Below are 25,969 nucleotides of genomic sequence, written 5' to 3'. Positions count from 1 at the left end.
CCTCTCTCTGTCTTTCTGTCTCTCTCTCCCTCTGCCCTCTTCCCCACTTTCACCCTGTCTCTAAAATTAAAAAAAAAAAAAAGGTCACTCACAATCTTTTGAGTATTTAAAGGATTCTAGTAAAGATATTATTTATAGGATATTTATAGATATTATAGGATTTACCAGGAGCATGATATATATATATATATATATATACACACACACACACACACACACACACACATATGACATACCTGATAAAAGTACATATATACTATCATATAAAATATATAGTTATATAATATATAATTATTATATAATTATAATAGTATAATATAATATAACATATTATATTATATAGTATATAATACTATATAATTATGTTACATATTATATTATTATATATTATAATTTTTATTGTATATATGTGAAATATATATATATACATTATAAATTGGATCTGTGGACCTTTAGAGGATTTATGGTAAGCTTTTGTGTATTTGTGTGTGTATTTTGCTGAGGGAAAATGGTCTATAGCTTTTCTTTAATTCTCAAAATGGTCTCTGATCACTCCCTTTGTAACCATCAGACAAAATTGGTTAGGAAGCCATGTGTACAGCTATATAGTCCAATACAGTAGCCCTTAGCCACTCATGCCTATTGAGTACCTGAAAAAGTAGCAAGTATGAATTGAGATGTGCTATAAGTATAAAATGCACCCTAGATTTTGAAGAATTAATATAAAAAAGATCTAAAATATCTCAATGATTTGTACATTGATTATATGTTGAAATAATGTTTGCAACACAGTGGGTTAAATAAAGTATATTATTAGCATTAATTTCACCTGTTTTTGCTTTTGCTAATGTAGTTACTTGGAAATTCTTAAATTACATATGTGGCTCACACAACATTTCTATTAGATGTCACACTGGTTTGGTAAGAATCAAAGCTGATCACAGACAGTTTGCTTATTCTAAGAGACAAAAAAAAATGTAAAGTAGTTCCAAAATTGGATTATAAGAGATTTTAGCAAAATGTCAGACTATGTCTAAACATAACAGGGTTAAAAGTACTGACTTAAACTATGTCAAATGTTCCAGTATAATTTCTTTTAGAGAACCATTAATTTGGAAAGAAAAGTCTGATGTTAACTCTGGAATACTGCCATCCATATTTGCAGATAATACACGTGCATTTTGGTAAGAACCTTAGGACCATGACGGAAGAGAGGATCCTGCAGTCCAGTTAAACCACCCCACCCATTCTAGGGGTCTCGAGTGAACATTTTCCCCCTTTCATCCTTATCCTCATTTCACCCACCTCTCACCATCCAACTTAGGACAATAATGACTCAAAATAAACTTTTGCTTTCAGCACATAAATAAGATGTTACATTTTAAGAGCCCAGAAAATTTAATGGGAAACATTTACAATGAAATATCTTCAGGGAAACTGTAATTCCCTACCATTAAAAGTAAATGTGTCTGGTACTTTGATCCATGAATCTAATTAGTCCTCACCAACCCTTATTTGGTGCCTATTATAGCCCTTATTTTATAGATGTGGAAAGATGTGCATTGGCACATAAATGCTCAATGAATTGCCATTTGGCTGATCAGTGACAGTTTACTGATTCCAATATAAGGTTTCTCTCTAAAGAGTGTCTGATTACAACCTTGCTTTTCCTAATAATACCACATGCTGAGAGGTGTACTAAATTTTTCAAATTTTCACATAAATTAATGGAATATAAATATTTCGATTCTCACCTATCAACACAACTTTTGTGTACTTTTTTGGGAATAAAGTACAGAACACCTATAGCTCTGTCTCATTCTCCACAAGGGCCTTGATCTCCGTTGCTTTTGCTTCTTGGAGTTTGGGGTTTTCTCCTTGACCCCATCCTGGCTGCCTCTCCTCCTTTGTGTTGGAAAATGTATGTCCAAGAACGTTTCTCTAAAAGTTTTGAGCTTTGCTTACAGGTTAGAAACACTAGATCTAAGCTCTTGAGAGCTGAGTTCATCCAGGAATCCGCATCCAGGGGAGAAATTCTTGCAGCAACAATTCCTGTCCCATTCAGCTTGTGAGCCGAGTTGAGCCTCGCGCAACTGCTCACATCCATTCGCACGCCCCGACGCGCTCGCGCATACCACAGTAGGGTGAGTCTCGGCCTCTCCCGGAGCCTAACCTAAGTCCTGAGAGGAGGTCCCACCTGGTCCCCACCCCTTCCCCAACAATACTTCGTCCGCAATCCCGGAAAGGCAAAGCAAACACAGTCCCTTCCCGTTCCTGCCCAGGCACGATCGCTCCTATTTACCGTCTTGTACCACCAGCTTGCGAACGCCATGGCGATAACCGGTTTGCTCAGAGCCGTGCGGCGGAGGGCCCGGCGGAGGCGCGGTGTGCGGTACAGAAGGTGAAGGGTTCTCACTTCGCCTGCTTGGAGCGGACGGGCTCTGAGCTCGGCGAGCCCCGCAGCTGTCAGGGGGAAGGGCAACGGGGCGGTGCCCGATGCAGGCCCCGCCCCGGCGGGCTGGCCCCGCCCCGCCCGATTTGGCTCGAGGCTAGTTAGGGAAGATGTGTTATTTCTCCAGGCAGCCACGCCCTGCAGCCTGGGCTTTAGACGGAAGAGAGGATCCCGCGGTCCAGTTAAACCACCCCACCCACTCTAGGGGTCCCGAGTGAACTTTTTCCTCCTTTCATCCCTATCCTCATTTCACCCACCTCTTACCATCCAACTTTTCCCGGCGCGGGCCAGCCCCTGTTGAGTTCGTGCCACGCCCAGTGCACTTGGCCCCAGTCCGGGAATAACCTGCCACCACCAGCCACCTGCCCAGAGGCGGGCACTGAGCCCCGCGCCCTATTCCGGCCTGGGAGGGGGCGCACGGTGCTGGAGGCCAGACAGGTTACGCCCAGAAGAGGTGTCCCGCGGCTACGGGCCCTGGTCTCCCAGCGCCCAACCCTGTGGTTCCCGCAGGAGCGCCACTCACCTCCTGGGTTTGGCGGGCCGCTGCAGCGCGCCGGGGCCGCGGGGAGGCCGCGGGCTTCTGGCCCGGCTGAGACATAGCAAGGCCGCTGCAAACGCTGCCTCCGCGAGGGCGCAGCGGAGACTAGAAGGGAGGGCCAGGCGGGGAGCTCTGGGAGGGAGGAACGGAGCAGAGGGCCGGCGGGCGCGCCCGTGAGGCAGCTTTTCCGACCCAGCCCTGAGCCCGCGCGGGGGCTCCCCCTCGCACGGCTGGGTCCTCCCCTTCCTGCCCGCAGCTGGCGGCAGCCCCCGCTGTAGCGGTAGAAGGCTCCGGGGCTGAAATTTAACACCCTCGGCCCCGTTGTCCTCACCCAGGGATCCTCCCCTCCTCCCAGGATTTTGCTGCTCCCGTGGGTTGAAGGAAGGAGGGGCTGGAGGTCTCAGGGTTCCTCCTGGGACTTGCCCAGACTTAGCTTGCAGTTGTGCAACGGGAGAGCGGGACCCGGGCGTGGCCAGTCTACGCCTCGACCCATCTTAAAAATCTCCAGAATTAGACCCCTTTTCTGCTATCTGCCCTGGTTTAGTTTGGAGAAGAACTTACCGACTTAAATCCTGGACCGCCTACACAAGGAAGCGGATCACAAAAACAAATTGGTCTGTGCGTGTGTTTGTGTAGATGTGTGTGTTTGTGTAGGTTGTGTGCGCGCTCCTGTGTATGTTTTATGTCGTCTCTCTTTGGTGGCTTTTTTGGGCAGGGGGGCGCGATTTGAAAGTTTAGAAACGTTTAAGGGTAGGAAGCCCGAGGTTCCAATCCAAGCCGAATAGTCCCCAATTTAAACCTTCTATAGGCTTTCAAGATCCTGGCTGGGTTTTGTTACCGAGGCTGAAGTGTTTTTTGTCTTTGGCTCATCTTAAACCGCACTTCCTGGTTTGGGCCTGTAAGTGAAATTAACAAGCCCGTCTAGAAAATGCTCATCTGCGGAGACTTTGGCCATCGGTTGCTGCGGATTTGTGCTCAGACCTGACAGAAAAAAACCTGTTTCCCAGCAGTGACAATGACACTTTGGGCCTGGGGGTGGCCTCTGTCTGCAGTGTTGTGTTTTAGACAGTTGGAGAGAGAGAAGCCAGATTGTAGGAAAAGATTTGTCATGCTACATTGAGCTTGGCAGGATGAATTCTTGTTTCCCTCTCCTCTCTCATTTTTAGGGATTTTGACTTCTTTTACTGGCTAGCAGCTTTCTTGATGCGGGGAGAAGAGAGGGGTGATTTAAATGGATTTCCTTTTAAACAGTTGTTTACTTATTACCATTCATACCTAGTAGTTCCAACACACAGGCTACCAGCTTAGAATTTATACCTAAAAATGTAACAACTTCGACAAGGGGTCTATGATTGTCCATTCAAGGAAAATCAATTGATAGTATGAATTACATTCATAATTGGGGAAATATGTCATAAGCCTGAAAAAATGACTTGCAACTAAACACCTAAATTTAAAAAAAAAAAAAAAACAAAAAACACACCAAAACTAATAGGAGCCAGGTATAGGCAGCCCCACCTGTGGGCCTAGGAACTGAAACATTTCCTTACTTCAGAGCCTAGAGAACCTAGGTTCAGGTTTTAAAATTTATTTATTTACTTTGAGAGAGAGGGAGAGAGGGAGAATCCCAAGCAGGCTCCATGCTGTCAGCACACAACCAGACAAGGGGCTCAATCTCACAAACTGTGAGGTCATGACCTGAGCTGAAACCAAGAGCTGGGATCTTAACTGACTGAGCCACCCAGGTGCTCCAAGGTTCAGGTTTTAGATCCGGATGAATAATGGTTGGTTGATTAAAATTTGAGGTATTTTTCTGACAGAGTATTTAAAATTGAACTTATACCAGTTAGTTTTACACCTCTTAAAAGTCTTCCTTGTAAAGAACTGTGAAAGAAATTGTAGAAGGAATGATATAAAGATGAAAATACGCATTCCCTGCCCTCCAGGTACTTAGAGTTTTGCTGAAGTCATATGGCATTTGTAATGCATGATCATTTAGGTGACATTGAGAGACATACAGGTATGAATAAGTACAAATCTATTTTGGGAGTTTGGGGTTCTGTGGGTTTTGGTGATTATAGGAAGAGAAAGGAGGCTTGAGTGGACTGGCTGCCTGGTGGGATGTGGACAGAAGAGGGATGGGGCAGTTCAGGAAATATAAAAGAGCCTACCTGCCTGGCTGGAGCTGCTGGTCCAAGTTTAGGAGTAATAAATCCATTTATCAACTTACTATTTACTGAGCAGCCACTGTAGTAGGTAGTATAATTGATATGAAAATCTATAAGAGATAATGACATTAGCCTTCAGGCTTTGCTTGAGAGTTGGAACTCACATAAGCAGAAACAATTTTGAGCTAAACTGTGCATTAATGACTATGAGTAAAGAAGAATTACAAATAAGTTGAAGGATGGTGTTTTCACTTTCTTTATGGTCCGTGAGAAATTTGAACTTTGATACCACGCCCAGCATTTGAGCATCTTAGGGAAGCTCATTTTAAGTATATATGGCAACTTGTGCTACATTTTTATTTGTATATATTTTAAGTACCTCATTCCTTTACTCAGTAACAGGATGACTGCAATGTGTCAGACTGTGGAGGTACCAAGGACCTCACGGTCTGGGGGGAAAGACAAATAAATCCACCACTACATGACCGTGGGATAAGGGTAAGGGCTGGCAAAGATATTCCGGCAGCACTATGGGACTTCTGGCTCTGATGCAAGGGTGGGCTGGCTGGGGAGGAAGGGAGCTCAGGGGCTGCTTCCTCTCCTGATGTTTGACTTGAGTGAGTTGGAAACCTCCTCCAATCAGCCTTCACGTTGTATGTCCTCTTTATCCCCACTGCTGCTGGAGCTGTTGAGGACCCCATCACTTCTCATCCGGAAGCATGTAAAATGAGAAAAACAAAGACGTGATGGAGTCCAGAGAAGAAGCCAGTGGAACCTGAGAAGGAGCTAGAGTGAGGCAGAAGGAATCCAGTAAAGAAGCAAGCACCAGAGGCCAAGGAATGAGGGGTTTCTAAAAGGAAGGGCTGGTCCACAGTATGAAATTTCACTCAGGGGCACCTGGGTGGCTCAGTTGGTTAAGCCTCCGACTCTTGATTTCAGCTCAGGTAGTGATCTCACAGTTCCTGAGTTCCAGCCCTGTGTCAGGCTCTGCCCTGACAGCAGGGAGCCTGTTGGGGGTTCTCTCTCTCCTTCTCTCTCTCTGCCCTCCCCTACTTGTACTCTCTCTCTTTCTCTCTCTCTCCTCAAATAAATAAACACTTAAAAATTCACTCAAAAGTTGCATCAGACAATGTATGAAGAGTGTCTATTAGATCTGACAACTGAGAGGGTTTTGGTAACCCAGCCAGGGGGTGAGATTGAGGAGGACTCAGAGTAGTTTTCTGAGGTACTCACAGTTTGAATAGTCCCCTTCCTTTGGTTGATATTTCTTTCTACAACACCACATATTTCTGGAATGGAGGTTACCTCCAGAAAGCCTGTACCTTCTGGCTGATGTCCAAGTGCCTGCCAGTGCCACCAAAACTTACCTGTCCTGTATGCCATCTTGAGACTCTCAGCCAGGTTTGCTTCACTTTGTAGTGACATTTTCCTGAGTAAACCAGAGAAAAAAAAGAAAAAGAAAAAAAGAAGCATCCTTGCAAATAACCAAAGATGTAGGAATAATATGCAAAGTTTCAGACCCTCTTTTCCCTTATAACATGTGTGTATCTGAGTAGGAACTTCATGATTCTGACTGTTGAATTATCCAGAAGAATGGCTTCAGTGGTGAAGTTCTGTGATAAAGGGGATGAAGAGGTGCTAGTCAGTAAGAGAATGCGTTTAGATCACAGGAGTTTGGCCATGTGCTATGGTCTGAATGTTGTGCCCCCCAAATTCCCATAATAAAATCCTAATGCCCAATGTGGTGGCATTAGGAGGTGGGGCCTTTAAGAGATGATTAATTCATGAGGGCGGAGCTCTCATGGAGATTAATGCCCTTATAAAAGATGTCCCAGGAGAGCTCCTTTGCCCTCCTGCCATGTGAGAATACAATGAAAAGTGTGCAGCTAGGAAAAGTCCCCTCGCTCAAACTTACTGGCACCCTGATCACAGACTTCCAGCCTCCAGAGCTGCGAGAAGAACATTTCTGTTATGTTGTGTAAGCTCTCCAGCCTGTAGTACTTTTTTTTTTTACAGTTTTTTTAATTTATTTTGAAAGAGAATGAGAGAATGCTGAAGGGGCAGAGAGAGAGGGCGAGAGAGAGAATCCCAAGCAGGATCTGCACCATCAGTGCAGAGCCAGATGCAGGGCTTGAACTTATGAACCGTGAGATCATGATCAGAGCCAAGTTGGACGCTTAACCAACTGAGCCACCCAGGCATCCCTTTTGTTATAGCAGCCTGAATGGATGAAGACACCTTGCTTCTCACATCATGTTCGGCTTGTGTATGGGTGGCTGATGGGGTGGCAGGAGGGAGAAAGAATGGAGATGGAAGGATGGAGGGACAGAGGATGAAGAAAGCAAAGAGAATAAGCAGCAGATGAAGTCATTTTTAAAGTTTTCACTGTTGCCAAACAGGAACTTGCATCACACACATACCCATAGCTAGTCCCTCATGTTTTATTTCTCATCCTTTAGTGCCTGCAGATAGTAAAACACCTGCAAAATACCTTCAGGTCTTGTTCTTCAGCCTATTTGTTGTCAGTGTGGACCAAAGAGGACTGAGATCATACCTCCTTTTCAGGGCTTTATTAGGGAGTACTCAAGGGATCAACATCTGTGGGAGGGAGGGAAGGATGGGTCAACAGAGAAGTTGAGCTGGGGTGCAGATCCAGTAGAATCCTCCCATAACAACCCTGCAGGGAATGACCACCAGGACAGAAAGCCCTTCAGAACGATTGGGGGCTGGTGAGAGAGGGCTGAGTCCTTTCAAGCCTGCATCACTGTTCTTGGGTATGGCCAGGAGTGAGGGAGCATGGCTTCCAGGGAGGGAAGTGACTCCCTTAAGCTGTATAACCCCCAAAAGAGCTGAGAGATGAGGGCTGTCTGCTGGGGCACTCCTAGGAGCTGGAATAAGGGCTTTTGTATTCCTGAAGGGGATTTGGATAGCTTATCACACACATTACAGTCCTCAGTGCAATAGAACACCGTAAAACTTGGCAAATAGTATTGAGGAAGGAATTGATATTACCAAAGTACGCTGTCACGTTGCTATGCAACTAAACATTAGTTCTGATGATATTACCCATTTAATTAAATTTCTCCCCCTTTTACGATGACATTTGCCTTCCAGAGGGGTCACTGAAGAACAATTTATTTCACAGAGCAGCCATGCCGTGAATACTGCCATCTAGATACATGGAAATGACAATTTTAAAATTTGACTGCAAAGAATGGTTAGAAATAAAGGGAAAATAAAATTTTTATTTTCTAGTTTTGTTTAGTTTTTTTAAAGCAAAAAGCAAAAAAAAAAAAAAAAAGATTGCTCTATAGGTCTGGCAGCAGACAAGGAAGTAGGTATAAGACACCCCTATTTGCTAGTAAGCTATAAGCCTTCAGCTGTCTTCCACCTTCCTTACTAATTCCCTTAGGTTTGTGTCTCTGCATCCTCGAGGGTATGGGTCCCTGAAAACAGTTCAGTTCTGAGTCAGATACTCGTGGGGCCAACAACTAACTAGTGCTGTATGAATCATCTCTCTTCCTTGTTTACAGTCCTTGATGGTTCCTTATTGCCAACAGAATGAAGTTCAGATCCCTTAACATGGCCTCCCAGGGCCTGCAGGGTCTGGCTTGTGCCTTCATGGGGCTGTGCTCCAGGCATGCCCTTCTGCTTTCAGATCCTGGAACATTCTTGGCTCTTCCCAGTTCTGCCTTTGCTCATTTCCCACCCCCCTGGAGCACTCCTCCCTTCCCTTTTCCAAAGCACTAACTTTTGGCAACCGTGCATTACATTGTAGCTGTCTATTGTCCATATCAAGTCAAAGATTCTGACAGCCTAATCCTAAATGCAGCTTATATTTAAATAAACAGTGGTCCAGTGGTCCAAAAGTAACTAAAAGCATTTTCATCTTTACTGCAATCCTTTTACTGCAATAGAAAATTCCTGAGTGGGCCCACAATCTGAACACTCAGCAAAACATCTTTAAAAATCCTTTTCCTTTTTTATTTTTATTTTTTAATTTATTTTAATTTTTAAAATATTTTTTTTTAGAGAGAGAGAGAGAGAGAGAGAGAGAGAACATGCATGTGCATACATGCAAGCAAGCAGAAGAGCAGAGAGAATCTTAAGCAGGCTCCACACCCAGCCAGAACCTGATGCATGGCTTGATCTCAAGACCACACGACCATGATCTGAGCCAAAATCAAGGGTCAGATGCTTAATCAACTGAGCCACTCAGATGTCCCCCCAAATCCTTTCTCTTTCCATCTTAGTTCCATTATTTCCTCCATGCTCCAAAACTTTTTCTATAAACCCTCCAAATCGAACCAGAAGATGTTCTTTCCTTGTTTCCTTCTGTGATGATATAATTCTTCCTAGAAGGCCCAATGGAGGTGAAATCATTGTGCATATTAATATGTTCTTTGATCCCAGTCATACTGTGTATTTGTACCCACTACTAGACCTTGTGATGAAAAGGGTCATTTCACATAGGCGCATAGCCAGGTTACCTTTAATTTTTCTCTCCCTTTTTTCTCTTTCTCCTTAGGGAGCAGACCCTACCACACTAGACTTTGTGATGAAAAGGGTCATTTCAGTCTTATTCCTAGAACTTGAGGCTATGCCTGGCACATAATATATCCTCCCTAAACACTTATGGAATGAGTAAGAACATATTGTTGTTTTTTTTTCCCCCCCAGGCTAAACTTCTTTCTTCAAAAGATAAAAGACATAGACTGGGGAATTTAGGAAGATACTTGAAGTAGAAAATCTGATCATATAAGATTAGAAGGTCAAGAGAACTGTCTAAACACTCGGTGGTACTAATGGTACTGAATGGCTCTCACAGTTGATACAGTAAATACGTAGAAAACATATAGTATTTACTATATATTAGAAACTTTTTAAAAAATTTAAATACAAGTTGGTTAACATATAGTATAATAATGATTTCAGGACTAGAATTTAGTGATTCATCACTTACATATAACACCCAGTGCTCCTCTCAACAAGTGCCCTCCCTAATGCCCATCACCCATTTACCCCATCCCCTACCCACCTCCCCTCCAGCAACCCTCAGTTTGTTCTCTGTATATAAGAGTCTCTTATGGTTTGTCTCCCTCTCTGTTTTTCTTATCTTTGCTTCCCTTCCTCTAGGTTCATCTGTTTTGTTTCTTAAATTCCACATATAAGTGACATCATATGATATTTGTCTTTCTCTGACTGACTTACTTCACTTAGCATGATACACTCTAGTTCCATCCACGTAGTTGCAAATGGCAAGATTTTATTCAAGTTTTTAAGGACTTTGCATAAATTTGCATATATTCATTCATTGCACCCTTATGAAGTAGGAAACACGCTATAGAAGAGGAAACTAAGGCCCAGAGAGGTTGAATTTGCCCTGGGTTACACAGCTGCTAAGTGACTCTGTTAGCATTTGAATCAAGTGGTCTAGCTCTCTAGCTGGTGCTCCTCATCACTTCTCTGTATTTATTCTTTGCTATATATACAAAATAAAACTTGTCATGGAATTTGAAATGGAATGTTTGTATATGGATGGGATGTATAATGCCTTGGGATGGGGATTATATTTTTTAAAAAATTATATTAAAAAAATTTTTTTAATGTTTATTTATTTTTGAGACAGAGACACAGCATGAACAGGGGAGGGAAGAGAGAGAGGGAGACACAGAATCTGAAACAGGCTCCAGGCTCTGAGCGGTCAGCACAGAGCCCGATGTGGGGCTTGAACCCACCAACTGTGAGATCATGACCTGAGCCGAAGTCAGACGCTCAACCAACTGGGCCACCCAGGCACCCGAGATTATATTTTTAAATGAGTGGTTTAATACCTGGAGTGATAAAAGTTAATTTTTCTAAGGTACTTTAGCTATCTGTTCTTCAGAGTGTATCTGGAGAATATAAAAATAATACTAGCCAGTTACAAAAGGTTATATATCATTCATTTATATGAAATGTCAGAATAGGCCAATCTATAGAGACAGAAAGTAGATTAGTAGTTGTTTAGGGTTGGGGGGCACTGGTTGTGAGGACAGGAGGGTGATAGCTAAAGGGTTTGGGGTTTCTTTTTGAGGTAATGAAAATGTCCCAAAATTGACTGCTGATTTACATGTCTATTAAGATACTAAAAACCACTGAAATTTATAGTTAAAACAGGTGAATTGTATAGTATATAAATCATATTTCAATTAAGCTGTTATTAAAAAAAAAACAAACTCTTTCTTATAAACCTTGTCCTTAACATGAGGACTATGTGTGAATTTCAAAAGGACACTTTAAGATCCTCCTACAAGGATGGTCACTTACTCTTCTCCATACTCACTGACATTTGCAATTTCTCCAAGACATTTTAAAAAGGTACTCATAGCAAAAGTAATTTTGTTACTTGGCAGATTCACATTTCATGTTGATCAGCCACTTCAGGCAGGAATGAACTGTAGGAAAATTATCTTTAGGACTTAAAAATGGTCATTTCAAATGAAATTTTATTTCAAATATTTTAGGGGTGTTTATTCTCAGAATATTCTTGTTAAATATCAAATTAATTTTATTTTTTTTTAACATTTACCTTTGAGAGAGACAGAGCACAAGTTGGGGAGGGGCAGAGAGAGAGAGAGAGGGAGACACAGAATCTGAAGCAGGCTCTAGGCTCCAAGCTGTCAGCACAGAGCTTGATGTAGGGCTCAACTCACAAACCAAATCAGACGCTTAACTGAGTGAGCCACCCAGGCACCTCTGAAATTAATTTTCTAATAAAATTTTGTTTTGGAATAATTTGGGGCAAGGGAGAGAGAGAGAGAGGCAGAGAGGGAGAGAGAGAGAGAGAGAGAGAGAGAGAGAGAGAGAGAGAAAGAAAGAATCCCAAGCAGACTCCATACTCAGCACAAAGCCTGACACAGTGCTTGATTTCATGACCCTAGGATCATGACCTGAGCTTAAGAGTGGGACGCTTAACCAACTGAGCCACCCAGGTGCCCCTGGAGTAATTTTAGATATACAAGCAAGTTGCAAAGATTATCTTTCCAAAGTAGAGCATTCCCAGTTTCTGTTTCCCCTAATGTCACCATCTTATATCAACATGATACATTTGTCAAAATTATGAAACCAACACTGGTACATTGCTATTAACTAAACTGCAGACTTCATGTGGATTTCACCATTATTTCATTAAGGTTCTTGTTCTGCTTGAGATTCTGGTCTAGGATATCACACTGCAGTCATGTCTCCTTAGTCTCCTCTGTGGTCTGTGACAGTTTTTCAGGCTTTCCTTGTTTTACACAACCTTGGCAATTTTGAGGAATAGTGGTCAGATGTTTTGTAGAATTTTCCTCAATTTGAAAACAAATCTGATGTTTCTCTCATGATTAGGCTAAGACTTGCAGTTTGGAGGAATACTATACTAGTAACTGGCCTTCTTATCACATTGTATGGAGGATCCATGATATCCATGTGATTTATCAGTGATGATGTCAACCTCCATCACTGGGGTAAGGTCATGTTTGCCAGGTTTCTCCACTGGGAAGTTAACATCTCTCCCTTTCCATACTCTGTTCTTTGGAAGCAAGTCACTAAGTACACCCTACCTACCCAAATTATTCTTTTTTTATTTTAATTTTTTTAACGTTTATTTTTGAGAGACAGAGAAAGACAGAGCACACGTGGGGGAGGAACAGGGGGAGACACAGAGTCTGAAGCAGGATCCAGGCTCCGAGCTGTCAGCACACAGCCTGATGTGGGGCTTGAACCCACAAACCGTGAGATCATGACCTGAGCCAAAGTCAGATGCTTAACTAACTGAGCCACCCAGAAGCCCCCCAAATTATTCTTAAATGTAAAAATTATTCCTATTTTATATGTTTCAAATGTAATTCCACTTGTAAGATTTTCAAAGATTATTACAATTGACAAGGATTCTCTTTTTCTTAATCTCTCAATCTAAAGTTTAAATTTTTAAGGTTCTAGTGCTTTGGAAAGGTAGATATTCTAAATTAAATGTATAAGATAGTGTGACTGCTGCTTTCCAAGAGGTGAAATGTGAGTTTGTATAGTTCTTTCTAAATAATTATCTTTTTAAAGATGTCAGTGAGCGAGAAAACACTGTAAAAGCATCTCAAATTTTGTGTCAGAGGACAATATTTTTTACAATCTTACATTAGAAAGCTCTTTCTAAAATATGACACAGGGGCTCCTGTGTGGCTCAGTCAGTTAAGTGTCTGAACCTTGATTTCAGCTCAGATCATGATCTCACCATTAGTGAGCTCGAGCCCCACATCAGGCTCTGCACTGACAGATACTGCTTGGGATTCTCTCTCTCTCTCCCTCTCTCTCTCTCTCTCTCTCTCTCTCAAAAATAAATGAAAAAATTAGGAAACAAAATAAAATAGGACACAAAACCTAGAAGCCTTAAAGGAAAAGATTAAGAAAAGATTAAAAGATTAACAAAAAGGTAAAGAAAAGATTATGTTAAAATTTTAAAATTCCTCATAGAAAATAAATGTGTAAATAAAGACAATCTACACATGACTATAAGCCAATAGTAGAATCAACAATTCAATAGAAACACTGCAAAGGATACAAATAGAGAATTCAGAGATAAAGGGATATAAATGTCTTATTACCATGTGGAAAGATGCTCCAATCTGATTCAAAATAAAACAAATACATATTAAAACCACAATCTGATCCCATTCTTATCCTATTATATTGGGAAAAGCACAAAAGATTAATAATACATGGCACTGGTAATGTGATAGAGAAATAGGTCCCATCTCACATTGTTAATGGGAATATAAATTGATCCAACAATTTTTGGTTGGCAATTTGGCAAACATCTGTCAAAAATGTAAATGTGTATATCTTTTCACTAGTGATTCCATTTTTAGGAGTTTCTCTAACAAATATACTTGTATATACATATGTACAAAGACACACAAAAAACTGTTCTTTACAGCATTGTTCATAATAGTGAGAAACTAGAAACCAGCTAAATGTTTACCCGTAGGGAACAGCTAAATATAGTATAAAACAACTACATAATAGGAGATTATGCAGCCATTTAAAAAAGAGATTTCTGTGAGTTGATATGGACTCTTTTTATAAGATGTATTAGATGTATTAATAACTGAAAGAGGCAGTGTGAAGAATGGCATATATGGTATTCATAGTATATAAAATAACAAAAAAGAGGTATATATTTTATGAACTTTCTATATAACCACATATGTATTCCTTGTGCTGGAATGTATTCCTTATGTATCTGGAATGATACATAATAAACTATAAATAATAGTTGCCTTTGGGGAGGAAATTGGGAGATTAGGGAGGTGAAGTGGGAAGGAGAGTTACCTTTCACTGTCTTTTTTAAATTATTCAACTTATTTTTTAAAAATGTTTAATGTTCATTTTTGAGAGAGAGAGACAGAGCATGAATGGGGGAGGGGCAGAGAGAGAGGGAGACACACAATACTAAGCAGGCTCCAGGCTTGGAGCTGTCAGCACAGAGCTCTACATGGGGCTCAAACCCACAGACCCATGAGATCATGACCTGAGCCGAAGTTGGGTGCTTAACCAACTGAGCCACCCAGGTGCCCCTCAACATATTTTTTTTACACATATACAGTATTTTTCTTTGTCATTTGAAGTTCTAGATAACCAATAAATAAATATTACATATTAAGTGTATGTATAACATAGATTAAACTTTATCACTTAGAATTTCCAAAATTTTTAACTTTGATTTCTTGAAATAAACTATGCTTCTGGAAATCACTTTCCAGAACTACCGGAGGGGATGGGAAAGCTTAACTGATGCCCAAATTCTCTGTTGTGAACTAGCAAAGGAAAAGTTGTAATAAATATACTAACCCCTCTGCTACCATTTTCTGGAACAATTCTGAGCCCTGGATTATTTTTGTTTCTGTAAGTTGCTTGGCTTTTCCACTAGGGGCAACAGTTATGTTTGTGATGGGTTAGGTGGAGGGGACACTTGGGTGGTTTGCTGTCTTAATGACAAATACAGAAGGAAAATCAACAACTCTCTTAACAGCTCAGTTCTCCATACTGCAAGCTCAACAGTACCCTTCTGGTTTCATTATACTGTGTTTGCTAATTAGATCCAGTTTAGCTCCAAAGGCATTGGTTGTTATTCAAATCCATATAACACTTCTGTGGTGAAAAACAGCCTCCTTGCAAAGAGGCTTCTTGGCTTTGTAAAACTGTTTTGCTTTAGTAGGATTTTCACTTATATGAATTTTGGATTATTTCCTAAGAGGTATCACTTTGTGCTATACTGGCCAAAATCACTTTTTATGATTAGGCCAGTTTCCTTTTTCTCAGTGTAATGGGGTGAATTGTGTCCCTCCAAAAAAGATATTAACCCCATAGTTCAGAATACAGCTTTATATGAACATAAGACTTTCCAGAAATAATCAAGTTAAGGTGAGGTTGCCTCAAACAGATCCTCCCCCAGCACCTTCAGAAGGGGCCTGGCGCTGCTGACACACTGCATTTAGACGGCTAGGCTCCAGAAATGTGACACAATAAGTTTCTGTTGTTCTAAGCCAGCTATAACTCAGTTTATGGCTGTCCTGGCAAACCAATACACTCAGAATGGGGACTATTAGGACACAAGTAAAAAAGCCCCAGTTCAAAATGGGTTGAGGCCTTCTCCAGTTTTTTCCTATACTAGGAAACGCCCCCGGTGAATGTGAATTCTGATTGTAGCATTTAGTCTGAAAAGAGTAAACTACATTTTCAATTCAGGTTGTGTTTCCACAACATTCCTAGGAAGAAAGGCTAAAAATATCACTTTTCTCTGGGAAGACTAATCTACCTTTTAGTTACATTTCCCAGGAGGTTTTGAACCTTCTTATGCAAGTAGGTGCTTCTTCCCCTCTTTCAAAACTCACTTTCAGAACTTGTCTGAAGACTCACTTCCGCATCGGTCCTTCCAGTATAACTCTTTCAGAATACAGTCACTTGGCAACACTCATGAATGCTCTACATTGTCAAGTTTAGCCTCCTGACCTAACAAACCTATTTCTCACTGGGCATTGAAGCATTAGCACTTAAATTAGAATATTTGTATATTATTTTTCTTTAAATGGTAAAGTCTTTGAAGGAGGGATCTTTCAGTAAGTGCTCATAAACATAATGGTTAAAGTGTATAGAGTACTTACTCTGCCTGTGAATCTGGGAAAGGATACACACACACACACACACACACACACACTTATTCATTAAGAACACAGAGCCAGGAATTCATCACAGGTTGTACTGACTGTATAGTCCCAGCTCTGGGAATCATACTCAATAAAGATGGCCTGTTAAGCCACATCTGACTAATCCAGCAGTGAGTTCATCTGTCTTGCTCACTGATTTATCCCCAGAGTCTAGAAGAGTGTCAGCACACGGCAGGTACACTATTCATACTTTTGTTGCAGGAGTTGGTGGTACCTCCATACAAGTATAGCTATGCTATAGAAATAGAGGCAATCGTACGGGAAGAAACCTCTCTACTCCTATTAGTAGGCTGAACTGTCTAAAATTGCCTATATTCAGAATTTTCAACCTACAGAGGTGGCAGTTTCATACAGTTTAATATCATACAATTGCTAAAAGGACTTAAAGTTGATAAAAGGCTCAGCTTTTTGCTGCTTGATTTGTTTTTAAAAAAGTTTTGTTTGCTTCATGTCAGAAAGCCTCAGATTCCTGCTGTAGCCCTTTGTTTCTGCCCAGGACGGTGCATTACTGTGTTTCTTTCACTATGTATTCCTGGCCTGAGTGGCTGTCTGATGTTGCAACACTTCGTTTCAGTAGGCATGATTAAAGTTCTTTTTCCATGAAAGGCCACTGATGCTTGGGACTGGAGGTGTAGCTTCTCCCAGAATCCATTATTTACCATGTCTCACAAATTTGAAGTCCAGGAACCAGATTTCTAAGTCCTTTTCCCTCAGTGATCTGCTTTGTGGCCTAGATCAAGCCACCTTTGCAATCTCGGTTTCTGTCTTGATAAAGTACGTCTGAGGCAGTGCACATGTCTGTCCAAAGAGTCCTGAGAGCCATATTATTTGATCCTATCTCCACTGTGTGGCATATCCTGAATTGATCCTCTAATTTTCTTATCCTCTCTTCAGTGTCCTCTTTCTGAATTTCCCAACTCATTTGAGCTCGGAAAGGTATAGTTACCTTGCTGTGTGAGGTGGAAGAAAGGGCCTGAGTCACTAACTGCCATCTATGGTTTTCACCCATCTCCCTCTGTTCAGCCATGTCCTACCTTTAAACCCTCAACCTGCAAAGTGACATTCCACCTCACTTGCTTGTCAGTAGATTCTCTGCAGGCTCGCAGGATGTCACTCTCCAATCTGTAAAAGTCACTTTCCACCATTGCACTTCCACTTGCCTTTTTCTACTAATGTGTTGGTCTCATATCTGTTCCATTGTCTCCTGTTCCATTCTCTTCAGCCTCGTGAGTTTATAATTTGCCTATTTGTTTTAAATTCATTTACTCTCCTTTTAGTGGGGCTTCAGGAGAGAGAAGAAATAAAGACGTGTTCAATCTGTGCATAGATCAAAAGTCATTGAAACATATTTTTTAAAATAATAGCCCTGCAAGGTATGGATTAGTAGGCTTGTTTTACAGATAAAGACACCAAGTCTCAGACAGATTCAGTAAATTGCCTGAGAACTCACAGCTAAGTACCAGAGCTGTGATTCATACCTATGTTTAATTGAGTCTAAAGCCCGTGCGTGCCCTTTAGCAGTACAGAATCCTACCTGCCATAGTTACCTGAAGAGAAGTCAGATGACCACTATTAGGGCCAGTCCTAAGAAGACACATGATTCAAGTCATGCAAGATCTAGACCACCCTGAAGTGCCTTCCAACTCTGGTTGTATTGTTTCCTTTTGCTTTGATAATCAAAGCAAATGGGTGACAGAGATATTTTTAAGCAAAGATAATTGACTTAATATCATTTTAGCTGGAACATTAAATAGTGCTCAATTAAAATCCTGGGAGAGAGACATAAGGAAGAAAATTGAACTGAGTAATGCATAGTACCTAATTATAAATCTGTCTACAGATACAATTAGCCCATGGTCATATACAAGGAAGAAAATGTATGTTTAGATGACTCCATGGTGAAGCCTTTACTTAAGTGCCCTGTGTCATAAAGCATGCTGATAGCATTCAGCCAAAACCACTGAAGGAATGAATTATATACCATTTGTTTATATTTTAAGATTCACAGTTGGAAAGCATTATTGCACATGTGATCATCTTGCTTATATTAAAATGATGCAATGGAAAATATAAGATGTAATACTTGAAGTGTTCCAGAGGAAAAAAAGCTGGGGGCAGAAATGGTGGTCACAGGGACTCCAATAATGAAAAGCTGAATGCTGTATCTTTCAGGAGTACACATACTTATACATTATATAAGCTCTTATATGACTTTACTCAGATGTTAATAAGAATAAGTTAATCAGTTAACAACTTATTGTTATATCACAATTAAGGGACAAGAAAAATGAAGAGTAAGAAAAAACAAGAAAGTATGATATGAATCTTCAAGTATATTGCAATATGTTTGAGGCTAACCAAAAAAGAGGCTAATCTCAGTAAATGAGAAGAGAACAATTCAAGAGTCTATAGGTTTGTTCTAACTTTTGGGAAGACTCAAATTTATACAAGTCCTTAAAAGTCAGATCCAGGAACTTAGACTTTTCCTCTAATTAATTTTATTATACATTTTTTTATTGTAAAAATAATTAAGAAAATATAAACCAGGGGGTTCTTGGGTGGCTCAGTTAAGTGTTTGACTCTTGCTTTTGGCTCAGGTCATGATCTCACGGTTCATGGCTTCGAGTTCCTTGACAGCCTCTGCCCTGGCAGCAAGGAGCCTGCTTAGATTTTCTCTCTCCCTCTCTCTCTGCCCCTCCCCCACTCATGCTGCCTCTGTCTCTCTCAAAATAAATAAATAAACTTTAAAAATTAAAAAAAAGCATAAACAAAGAAAATAAAACTGAGATAAAATTACCCCCAAATCCCAACACAGTTAATTTAGTGATATATAGCTTTATCGATAGCTCTGTAATGTACATGTGATTTTGTAAACACATTTTCCATATAACGTAGGATCTTGAGCATTTTTCTGTGTCAGTATGTATGTAGTGGAAATCTTTAAAAGAGATAAGAAAAGGAAGATAAAAATGTGGGGAAGTGATTGGCTAGGTCTCACAGTATGTGGGGTTATTCTGGGCCTGAAGAGTGTGCAGGATTTAGACAGAGGATGACACTTTCCAGAGAGAACACCAATGTGAAAAACTTCAGGGAAGGGAATGGAACATGGCTCATGCATGGCCCAGTGGGGAGACCTGCCCTGGGAGATAGCTGGCGTCCTCTGTAGAAGGGTGGGTGAGGCTAGAAGAAGGCAGGCTGGCAAAGGGAAGTTTTAGGACAACTTTGCTTCCTCCTCTCTGAGCATCAAACAGGGAGGAATAGGTTTGAATCAGCCAAATGGGAATACCTTTCCTAAAAAAGAGAATTGTTGAAAGTGATGTGCAGTGGTGAGAGGAGGGGTTTTCTAGTTAATCTATGACATTCTCAAGACTCTTCCGTTGTTCGGCAACAGAAAAAACCCAGGGCACTAGCTAAAACAAAAAGATGGGCAGGTCAGTTCCCAAGATACAAGAGACCTTCCAGGACTACAGCTGGAATGCAGCTGGACCTCACTTGAGCTGGCAACTCATAGCTAGAGGGCTACAGGCAAGCTGACCCTCCTTTATCTCCATCTCACCTCCCTGCTTTCCTTGTGGATCTGCCAGATTTTCCTCTGCAGGTTGGACTGCTGGAATGTCAGTTGCCACAGTGAATCCTAGGTCTATAAGCTCCATGTCCCAGTTATACTACTTAGAATTTTTTTTTTTTTTTTTTTTTTTTTTTTTTTTTTTTTTTTTTTTTTTTTGCTGTCTCCTTCTTAATTTCTTTCTCTGGTCCCACCTCCCAATGAGGAAAGCAAACCTGTTTGGGTCAGTTCAGGTCAGGTCTACCCTTGATCCAGTCAACTGTGAGAGGGAGGAAGGGACTGAGTAATGGGGCCCTTTTAGCCCCTGGGATGCTATTCCAGAGGAGGAAGAACTGGAACAGGCTGATAGGATTCTCCAAATGTCCTTGGTATGTACTCTCAGCTCTCTCCTCTCCAGAAATTAGTGGATCTCTCTGTCTCTCTCTCTTTTTTAATTTAATATTTATTGATCTATTTATTTACTTACAGAGAGAGAGAAAGCATACACATGTACTCTTAGGGGAGGGGCAGAGAGAGAGAGAGAGGGATAGAGAGAATCCCAAGCAGCCTCTACATTGTCAGCAGAAATCTTGAGATCATGACCTGAGCCCAAATCAAGAGTCTACTGCTTAACCAATTGAGTCATCCAGGTGCCCCTTGAAATTAGTGGATCTCTTATGTTTTGGGTTTTTAATAATCAAGATTATGCAAGTGCCCAAAATGACTTTGAGTGTTAAAACCAAAGACATAATGTTCCTCAACCAAAGGAAAGGAAATATGGACATATGATGAGCTCACAGGCCATTGAAGAGCTTCTTAGAAAGAGCACATTGTCCTCATATGACAATCGGAGTCTGAAACAACAGAAATATAGAGAAAAAAAAAATAAAACTAAATCCAACACCATTAACTATGTAATGTGAAGTGATTTGCACCAAGTAGATCACAAAAGATGACTAAAGAGAGATGGTTTTAGGTATATGTTGTCACACAAAATCTTGCTCGGCACGATGGTTTTACTTGCTTGGTTAAATCTTACCCAAGTATTTGTCCTATGGTGTGGTTTGGGTGTGGTGGTAAAAGTCTGGGTGAGTCATGCTGATGACCAATTGTGACTTTTTTTCCCACTACAGTGAAGAAATATGGCCTGCTCAGTGTATCAGCCCAATCTAAATACCTTCAGATATGCTATCGGAGAGTTATTAATGGGTAAAAGACATGCTGAGAGAAGAAATGAGGGCAAGGCCCAAGGAAAATTCAGATGACTACTTTTTGAGTAGGAGGGGTAGATTGGGATATACAGATAGAATAAGATCATTTGAAAATCTTCTATATCATAAGAATGTAATAACTCTTATAAATAAAATTTGATTCCTATTAACCACTTGGTAAATCAGAAAGAAACAACACATTAAAGGATTGGTCTAGCTTTGCTAAGCATTTGAAGTGAGCTGTTTGCTGTGCAGAGAACTGGGCTGGTAAAATTTCTATGTAGATATGTAGATATTTCTATGTAGGTATGTAGATATTTCTATGTAGATATGTAGGTAAATTTCTATGTAGATAATTAACTCAGTAAAGTGGTATTTATGAGTAGGAGAAGAATGGAAGAGAAAAGCAGATTTTAAGGTATAACTTGATTTTCAGAGACACACTTGCCAGGCAGAATATGAAATTGTATGACTCAGTTTCCTGTGTGGCATACAGGTCTCAGGGGCCATAAAAAAAAAAAAGTCACTATCCTAGGATGAGAACAGCTATAGGACTATGGGTCTGGTATATTTATTATCATGAATACATCATCCCAAACTCATTTTCTTTGTTGCCTAGCAAAAGCTGGAATTATTTCAAATAACCTGCCTTTCTTTCAGAACAAATGCAAATGAAACAAGTACTTCAATTAGATTCATATCCTAAGGAAATAATGAAAGAACCCATTCTTGGGAATGAAAACATTAGGGTGAATTCTGGCTTCCCACTAAGTCAAAGTTGTGGGTCTGGATCAGGCCTTTCCTAGAGGACTGCTCAGCTATGAATGACACTATGGTCTGGTGAATGTCTAGAATGCTGGCTAAATGGGAATAGACCTAAAACATTCATCAAATGGATAGGACTGAGATTCAGCCAAAAATGATTTTTGCCTTCCAGAGGATACTCTGGGGTTAATTTTTTTTTAAATTTTTTAAAAGTAATCTCAACAACCACCATGGGGCTCAAACTCACAACCTCAAGATCAAGAGTCACATACTCCACTAACTGAACCAGCCAAGAGCCCTTGGGATTTAAAGTTATTAAATTAATAACAACAAAAATGCAACATAATAATTGCAACCAACACAATCATCATACAGGAAGCACCATGCTACATGCTTTAATACGTCACTATATTCAGCCTCCAGAATAATCCTAGGAAGTACATAGTCAGTTTTATTATCCACAGGTAACAGATAAGGGAACTGAGTTTCAGGGTAATTGAACAACTTGCTCAAGTTACAGAGTCAGTAAGTGGCAGAGTTGGGATTTGAACCCAGCTGTGTGGATCTAAAGCTTGAATGCTTACCCATTATGCTGTATTGCCAAAATATAATGGCCTCCAGAAAATGGAAGTGACATTCACTTTGGTGTTTACTTGGTTCTGTTCCTTACTGCTCTATAGGAATTCTGATTCAAGTATATATTTATAAAAAAAAATCTACTTCTAATTCTTTTCTTAAATGAATTTTAAATTTTAGAATAGTTTTAAATTTATTGCAAAGATACTATAGATATTTAAATTTATTGCAAAGATACTATAGAGTTCTCATTAGTCTGCTCTAGTTTCTCCTGTTGTTAACATTGTATATTGCCTTGGTACATCTGTCAAACCTAATGAACCAATGCTGGTGTGTTACTATTGACTACACTCCATACTTTATTGAACTTAGTTTTCCTTTGATGTCTCTTTTCTGTTGCAGGATCCCATCCAGGACACCTTATTGCATATGGTCATCATGTCTCATTAGGCTCCTCTGTGCTGTGACAGCTTCTCAAACTTTTCTCATTTCTGATGACCTTGATGCTTTTATTTATTTATTTATTTATTTATTTAATTTATTTTGAGAGAGACATTGACAGCATGAATGGGGGAGGGGGAGAGAGAAAATCCCAAGTAGGCTCCACACTGTTTTTTTTTTTTTATTAACTTGTTTTATTTTTTATTTTTTTAAATGTATGTCCAAATTAGTTAGCATATAGGGAAACAATGATTTCAGGAGTAGATTCCTTAGTGCCCCTTACCCATTTAGCCCATCCCCCCTCCCACAACCCCTCCAGCAACCCTCAGTTTGTTCTCCATATTTATGAGTCTCCTCTGTTTTGTCCCCCTCCCTGTTTTTTTATTATTTTTGTTTCCCTTCCCTTATGTTCATCTGTTTTGTGTCTTAAAGTCCTCATATGAGTGAAGTCATATGATTTTTGTCTTTCTCTGAATGACTAATTTCACTTAGTATAATACCCTCCAGTTTCATCCACATAGTTGCAGATGGCAAGATTTCATTCTTTTTGATTGCCGAGTAATACTCCATTGTCTATATATAAACCACATCTTCTTTATCCATTCATCCATCGGTGGACATTTGGGCTCTTTCCATACTTTGGCTATTGTTGATAGTGTTGCTGTAAACACGGGGGTTCACGGGTCCCTTCGAAACAGCACACCTATATCCCTTGGATAAATGCCTAGTAGTGCAATTGGTGGGTCGTAGGGTAGTTCTATTTTTAGTTTTTTGAGGAACCTCCATACTGTTTTCTAGAGTGGCTGCACCAGCTTGCAGTGCCACCAACAATGCAAAAGAGATCCTCTTTCTCTGCATCCTCGCCAACATCTGTTGTTGCCTGCGTTGTTAATGTTAGCCATTCCGACCTTGATGCTTTTAAAGAATATTGCTCAGATTTTGTAGAATGTCATTCATTTTGGGTTTGTCTGATGATGTTTTTTCCAGTTGGAGGTTATGGATTTGGGAGGAAGGGCCGTAAAGGTAAAGGATCATTCTTATAACATCATATCAAGGGTATATATTATCAACAAGATTTATCACAGATAATGTTAATCTTGTTCATTCAGCGATTGTAGTATTAGTTTCCTCCACTGTAAAGTTACTTTTTTATACTTTTCCATGTTCTTTGGAAGCAAGACACTAGATAAGCCCACACTCAAAGGGGTAAAGAGTTCAGCTCCACCTCCTTGAGGAGGGATTATATATAAATTAGTTGGAGTTCTTTTGTATGGGCTGTTTGCCTTTTCCCTCTTATTTACTTATTCAATCAGATATTTATATCAGTATGGAATTGTAGATTTTTATGTTATACTTTTTGTTATAATCTAATACTGCGTTATTTATTTTGTTCCTCTAATTTTTCCAGCTTTGGCCATTGGGAAGTCCTTCAGGTCAGCTCCTGTTTCCCTTTGACTTGCTTTTGTTTTTGAACATTCCCTTACTTTCTGGCACTACAAAATGCTCCAGGCTCAGCTTGTGTATACCTTGCCCCTATGGTAGAGTTAGCCATTTCTTCAAGGAATTCTGATTCCTTGGAAATTCTGATTATTGGAAAATGGCATTAGAAGCCAAGATCTGGGTGCTGGGTGTGATCATCACTATGGGAATATCAGTGCTTCTGGGACAGAGATCAAAGGATAGAGCTGGGAAATATATGTATGTAAATAAACCCATGTTTACACACATGTCTATAATCATTACTGTATCTATCCATCTGTATTTTAAGTTTAATATGAGTTCATACTGATGTCTCCAACTCTAATACATACCACAGATTCATTCTAGACTTCTCCTTTGCTCATTTGTAATTTTCTACTCCAAAAGTGAGAAAACTGGACCCAATCAAATGCTACTATTTATTTATTTGTTCAAGCCCAGCTGATACATACAGTAGTTTCAGAATTCTTAATTTTTACTACTGTCTTTACCACCAAAACAACTTTATCAACAGTACAAAGTTTACGTAAAGTACCCTTTCTGTCTTTAGTCTTATAGTCTCTAGTCAAAATGCTGTTCTCCAAAGTTACTTAATTCTTTTTAAAAATTATTTTTTGTTATGAAAACAATATAGTTTTATTGTTGAATATTTGGAAAATAGAACAAAATTTAAAGAATCTTCCATAATCCTATATTAACCACTGTTAAATTTTTGGTTCATCTTTCTCCTCTTTCACTGTGGATATGTATATATGGACATCAATACGATTATATATCTATAATAATAATTATATATAAAATAATATAAAATAATTACATATATATATAAATCTACCTACTTGTAGTGCTTTCTATATAAATGTATATCTTTATAAGTATCAGAGGAGCAATGTAGTGACTATACAGCAGATTTAGAGATGATTCTATCACCAATTCTTAAGCTGAAACTTGGTGAATAGAAAATAATTCTAGTATATTTCAGGGGAGCTAAAATATTTCTAACATATTTCTGTCTGGTGATATAATTTTCTTTGATAATAGAACTGATGTTCTTTAAGTTGTCTAGACATCGGACTAAACTCATGTATCTTTGATAGGGCCTGGATATCAATCATATCAAGACTAATCTGTCTAGAGAATGCTTCAAGGGCAACTATCCTGCTTTTATTGACCAAAAAGGATCTCTGAGCTGGAGATACCCAAGTGTCAGGCACTTGGGTCTCCTGGTATGTGCTTGCTTATAGGTGAAGACAATTCACTAACCCAAAAAGGTGAATGGCAGAGGAAACTCCAAGAAAAGTTAACTTTTTTTTCCCTCAAATGTGGTTTCATATGTCCTTAGAAACATGGATGAATGTTTGGTTGAGATTTTACATCTCTATTACATAGAGTACAGAAGTCACTGTGTCCTCTATAATTTTAGGGATGGATCCTAGTGCTTAACCACTTTGGTCACAAGTGTGGGTCCAGAAACTTCATGCTAAATCCTTCACTTTTCATATGACCTCATTGACTTAGAGTGATTTTCATTTTTCTCAGATGAATAGGATGA

At 39.9% G+C, this 25,969-nt stretch overlaps 1 protein-coding gene across 17 annotated transcripts in view; it reads right to left on the bottom strand.

Moving 5' to 3' along the window:
* Positions 1–3,416, bottom strand: part of CAST (calpastatin) — a 109,624-nt gene extending 106,208 nt beyond the window's left edge. For 7 of the 17 annotated variants that reach the window (XM_043594283.1, XM_043594161.1, XM_043594169.1 and 4 more), the window contains exon 1: positions 2,976–3,290. In XM_043594283.1, the coding sequence (XP_043450218.1) occupies positions 2,976–3,050 (75 nt within the window). In that variant the 5' untranslated portion in view covers positions 3,051–3,290. Of the gene's footprint in view, positions 1–2,302; positions 2,531–2,975 lie in introns of those variants that run through there. The other 10 variants (XM_043594108.1, XM_043594130.1, XM_043594179.1 and 7 more) reach the window with 9 other exon arrangements.
* Positions 3,417–25,969: the final 22,553 nt, after the last annotated feature.

Source organism: Prionailurus bengalensis, chromosome A1 (genome assembly GCF_016509475.1).
Source record: "Prionailurus bengalensis isolate Pbe53 chromosome A1, Fcat_Pben_1.1_paternal_pri, whole genome shotgun sequence".
In the NCBI taxonomy this organism is placed as follows: domain Eukaryota; kingdom Metazoa; phylum Chordata; class Mammalia; order Carnivora; family Felidae; genus Prionailurus; species Prionailurus bengalensis.
The sequence above is the reverse complement of the archived record's forward strand: the minus strand, read 5'-3'. Positions and strand labels throughout refer to the sequence as shown.